This window comes from Penaeus vannamei, chromosome 15 (genome assembly GCF_042767895.1).
Source record: "Penaeus vannamei isolate JL-2024 chromosome 15, ASM4276789v1, whole genome shotgun sequence".
NCBI lineage: Eukaryota > Metazoa > Arthropoda > Malacostraca > Decapoda > Penaeidae > Penaeus > Penaeus vannamei.
Genome location: NC_091563.1, coordinates 2,491,927 through 2,496,926, shown reverse-complemented (window position 1 = coordinate 2,496,926; position 5,000 = coordinate 2,491,927). Strand labels below are relative to the sequence as shown.

The 5,000-nt window shown below is 35.0% G+C and overlaps 1 protein-coding gene across 7 annotated transcripts in view; it reads left to right on the top strand.

The window, feature by feature from the left end:
* ClC-c (chloride channel protein 3) overlaps window positions 1–5,000 on the top strand; it is a 43,639-nt gene that overhangs the window by 26,472 nt on the left and 12,167 nt on the right. For all 7 annotated transcript variants that reach the window (XM_027374072.2, XM_027374063.2, XM_027374057.2 and 4 more), the window contains 7 exons: window positions 1,504–1,728; window positions 1,916–2,061; window positions 2,275–2,436; window positions 2,961–3,108; window positions 3,689–3,828; window positions 4,244–4,426; window positions 4,739–4,953. In XM_027374072.2, the coding sequence (XP_027229873.1) occupies window positions 1,504–1,728; window positions 1,916–2,061; window positions 2,275–2,436; window positions 2,961–3,108; window positions 3,689–3,828; window positions 4,244–4,426; window positions 4,739–4,953 (1,219 nt within the window). The remainder of the gene's footprint in view (window positions 1–1,503; window positions 1,729–1,915; window positions 2,062–2,274; window positions 2,437–2,960; window positions 3,109–3,688; window positions 3,829–4,243; window positions 4,427–4,738; window positions 4,954–5,000) is intronic.

Here is a 5,000-nt window from a genome sequence, read left to right as displayed (position 1 = left end):
GGAAAGGGTGCATTGAATCCCTGTGACTGGATTTTTTTTCTTTTCTTTTCTTTTCTTTCCTTTCTTTTAAATACATAGTTTATAGTATATTTTTGGTATTTGTTGTAGCTGATTTGGGATTAACTCAAAAGAGAGGTTAGGAGGGTATCCCTTTAGAAGTCATTTTGTGCTTTTGTAATTCTGGAGTGGTTTTACGCAACGTATTTTGTGCGGCGTCTTTTTGTTAGTTTTGGTTAACTTGATTGATATGATAATTAATGTAATAATTTTAGTTGACATAGTTGTAGCCTATTGAGGGATATCTGGTAGCCTCTCGCATCGGGTCACTCAGTGGAAGTAAGCCGTAGAGGAATTCGTTAACAATTGTTATGAATAATCTTGCCTAAGTACTTCAGGCATTGACTAACACATGCACGCATACCCAGCCACTATCATGCCAGAGATAACGTGTACAAAAATTTAGAAAAAAAAAACATTAAGAACAAAAGCTTATCATGAACAACTCATGAATTATTAACCAAGTGTTGACTGAGTGATCCAGACTTTTTGCTGAGTAAACTGCAAATTTACTATTTGGGGGATTATAATGCATTTTGCATGCCTGGTTTTATTCTTTCAATATCAACTGTTTTTAAGTGATTTTGTATATATATATGTATATATTTTTATTTATATATTTATATATGTATATTTATATATGCATATATATATATATATATATATATATATATATATATATATATATATATATATATATATATATATGCAAATATGTATATGTGTATATATATTCATATTTCTATATGTATATATACTTATATGTCTATATGTATATATATTTATATGTATATATGTATATATATACATATATACATATGTATGTATCTATATATGTATATATATTTTTATGTATATGTATATATATATATGTATATGTATATATATATATATATATATATATATATATATATATATATATATATATACATATACATATACATATATGTATATATATATACATATACATTATACATATACATATACATATACATATACATATATATATATATATATATATATATATATATATATATATATATATATATATATATATATATATATATATATATATATATATATATATATAAGTATGTATATGTATATATATATAAGTATGTATATGTATATATATATATATATATGTATATAATATATATATATAATATATATATATATATATATATATATATATATATATATATATATATATATATATATATATATATATATATATATATATATATATATATACATATATATTTGTATATATATTCGTTTAAAGTTTTGTTAGTAGACTTGCTATTTGGTACAGACCTTTGATTAAGTTGAAGTTAGTGAACATCTTCCCCTTTCCTCTTGTTTTCTAGTTGTTTGCCATACAAAGAAAAGACAATGACGGACATATCAAAAGGCAGTCCTAAGTCTCACCTCACCATTCCATAGGTTCAAACAACACGTTCCACCTGGACTCGGATGAGCAGGAATTCCCGGGCATTGGGCAGTATGATGACTTCCACACAATCGACTGGCAGCGTGATGTGGCGCGAGACCGCATGCGACACCGCCACATCATCAAGAAGCGTGATGACAGCGCCTGGGACTGGATCAAGAGTGGCCATGATGCGTGGTCAGGATGGCTCTGCGTCTTCTTGGTTGGGGTCATCGCAGGTCAGTTCCAGTGGGCAGGCAGGGGAAGTATTAAATCTTCGGATTATTGTCTTACCATTTACACCATCCTTTTCTAACCATTTCATTTGTCAGATTTAGTTTGTCTTTTTCTTAGGTATATCTCAGCTTGAGTGAATGAATGTTGATAAGAAAATAATTTGTTAACAAAACAGAAATTCTCCTTCAGGTGCTTTTGCTGGAATGATTGACATCGGAACTAGCTGGATGTCTGACCTGCGGTTCGGTATATGTCCTGAGGCATTCTGGTTTAATCAAGAGCAGTGCTGCTGGTCATCCAATGAAACCTTTTATGATGGGGACAATTGCTCTAATGTGAGTTACGACTTTAACTGTTTAGTCTCAGTATTTATCTTTATGTATTAAATGATCTCATTCTTTTTTCCTCTTTCTTTCTTTTTTTTACTACATCATTGAAGTGTATATAAAAATGTTCTGGAAGCTTTCATATGCTATATTCACGCATATTACTGAAATGTAATGCATCATCACGATTATGACGAACGTACATCTTTTTCCCTCCAACAGTGGTACAGCTGGCCTGAGGTGTTTGGCCACGAACCAAATGGCGCAGGAGCCTACATCATCTCGTACATTTTCTACATCCTGTGGTCTCTCCTCTTCGCCTCCTTGGCAGCTTCCCTTGTCATGATGTTTGCCCCATATGCCTGTGGTTCTGGTATTCCTGAGGTGTGTTTCGGCCTCTGTATGTTGTGTTATGATTTATAAGATTTTTTTAAATTGATAGATAGTGAGTGAGTGAATAAGTGAGTGATTGAGTGGGTGGGTGAGAGTGAGTGAGAGTGAGTGAGTGAGTGATTGAGTGAGTGAGTGAATGAGTGAGTGAGTGAGTGAGTGAGAGTGATTGAGTGGGTGGGTGAGAATCAGTGAGTGAGTGATTGAGTGAGTGGGTGAGAGTGAGTGAATGAGAAAGTGAGTGGGTGGGTGAGTGAGAGTGAGTGAGTGAGTGAGTGAGTGAGATTGTTATCAAGGTTAATTATTTGCTTTACCAAGGCAAATCTCCTTTGTTCAAATGTTTCCAAGAGTACCATTAGAAATAATAATCATTTTGGCCTAATATGATTTTTGTCTTGCCCCCTGCCCCTAAATAGATAGATAAATAGATGAAGAATGAATAAACAAATTAACAAACATTTCCATTCAAACTCAAATTGGAATACAATAAAAAAAAAAACTAAACCTTGCCTCTGCAGATCAAGACAATCCTGAGTGGCTTCATCATCCGTGGATATTTGGGCAAGTGGACCCTGCTCATCAAGTCTCTCGGCATGATACTGGCTGTGTCAGCCGGCCTCTCCCTGGGAAAGGAAGGACCTCTCGTGCACGTCGCTTGCTGTATCGGTGAGTTAGAGTTGGGGGGGAAAGGAGGAAATGAATGATAGATATGTCGATGAGGTTTTTGAGAAAAGGATATATTTCTGTGTCATAGCCTTTGAGAGAAAAGGAACTGAGAAGGATTAAATGGATGAATGAAATTTGTAGAATTGTGGTTGAGTCAGCTGGCCTTTGGGAAGGAAGAAGGAAGCTATGATTACTAGATACATGAATGAGATTGTACTATATAATTGATGTGGGGTTTAGATGAAGAGCTTGATTAATGCATAAGAATCTTTTTGCATTAATTTTTAATTTATATTTGGAATTAATGTAGATGCTTTAAAATCATACAATATTTAGGAAATTATTTCTTTGACATTTCATGTATACTTGGTTGCACATCCATGGATGTGCAACAGGAAAATTATTAGGATGAGGGCTAGGGTGAAAGTCAGTAGAGTGTGTTGGAAAGTGCTAGTCTAAATTTCATAGGAGTTCAAGCCAGCACTTTGATAGAAAGAGCATTCTTGGAGTGTGGTACCTTATACAAGAACTCTACCTTTGGCATAACCCTTTGTGTATCATAGGTTATATCCATCCGCAGGAAATATCTTCTCTTATGCCTTCCCAAAGTACGGAAAGAACGAGGCCAAGAAACGTGAGATCCTTTCGGCAGCAGCTGCGGTCGGTGTCTCTGTGGCCTTCGGTGCTCCCATTGGTGGTGTGCTGTTCAGCTTAGAAGAGGTGCGGTTTTAGCATATTAACGATCTCTGCTTTACTTCTTAGATTTTCTTGGGTTTTAAGCCATTTGGTACCTTTTGTGTGTTTTTTTTTTTAAATTATTCCTTGTACTATTTTGTTTTTGTTTTATTAGGTGACTGATTATATTCACATAATGTCTTAAAATTGGTTTATGTTTAGCTTTTCCATACAGTACAGAATTGTTGTATAGTCATATGTTGCTGAAGATATGTGCTGATTAATAGTTGACTTTAGATTATTCTTATCCTTATTTTTTCTTTCTTTTACAAAGTTTGTGTGCATTACACATTTGATGTTTTTACTTTGTATAAAAAGGAACTGAAAAAATTTGAAGTGATAAATTGAAAATACTTCCTATGAATTTGACAGTTCACCTTCTTCCTCTTCTTCCCCTTAGGCCTCGTACTACTTCCCCCTGAAGACCCTGTGGCGTTCATTCTTTGCGGCCCTGGTGGCAGCCTTCGTGCTGCGCTCAATCAACCCCTTCGGCAACGAACACTCTGTACTCTTCTATGTCGAGTACAACAAGCCCTGGATCTTCATTGAGCTTGTGCCGTTCATCATCCTAGGAGTCATTGGGGTGAGTGACGGAGGACATGAGGAAAAGTCGAGAGATGTTCAATTTTTTGGACGTGAGATTTGTTTATTTTGGAATTAACATTTGGTATGGAAAAGGCTTTGAATAGTATGCAAAGTTCAATGACAAGTTGATTCTTGTATCTGATATACTGATGGTGTTTCATCTTTGAGTCCTATTATTGGCTTTGTTTATACTTCATTTACCTTCTTTTCAATGTGCAAACTACCTTGTAATTTTCTCAAAATAGATAGAACACAAAGACAATACATGGGCTTTGTTAAATCAATCATTATCATGGTTGTTCACTCTCAGGGAATAATCGGCATGCTGTTCATCAAGTTCAATATCAAGTGGTGCCGTTTCCGCAAGACGTCCCTCATGGGCCAGTACCCTAGGCTGGAAGTCCTCATCGTGACCCTCATTACAGCCTTCATTGCATATCCCAACCCCTACACGCGCATGAACACCTCCAACCTCATTTACCTCCTGTTCTCCCAGTGTGGGGTAGCCAACAACGACAACTTGTGGTGAGTTGAATCAGTGTTGCGGTCCCTTTTGCTTTTAGAGTTTTATT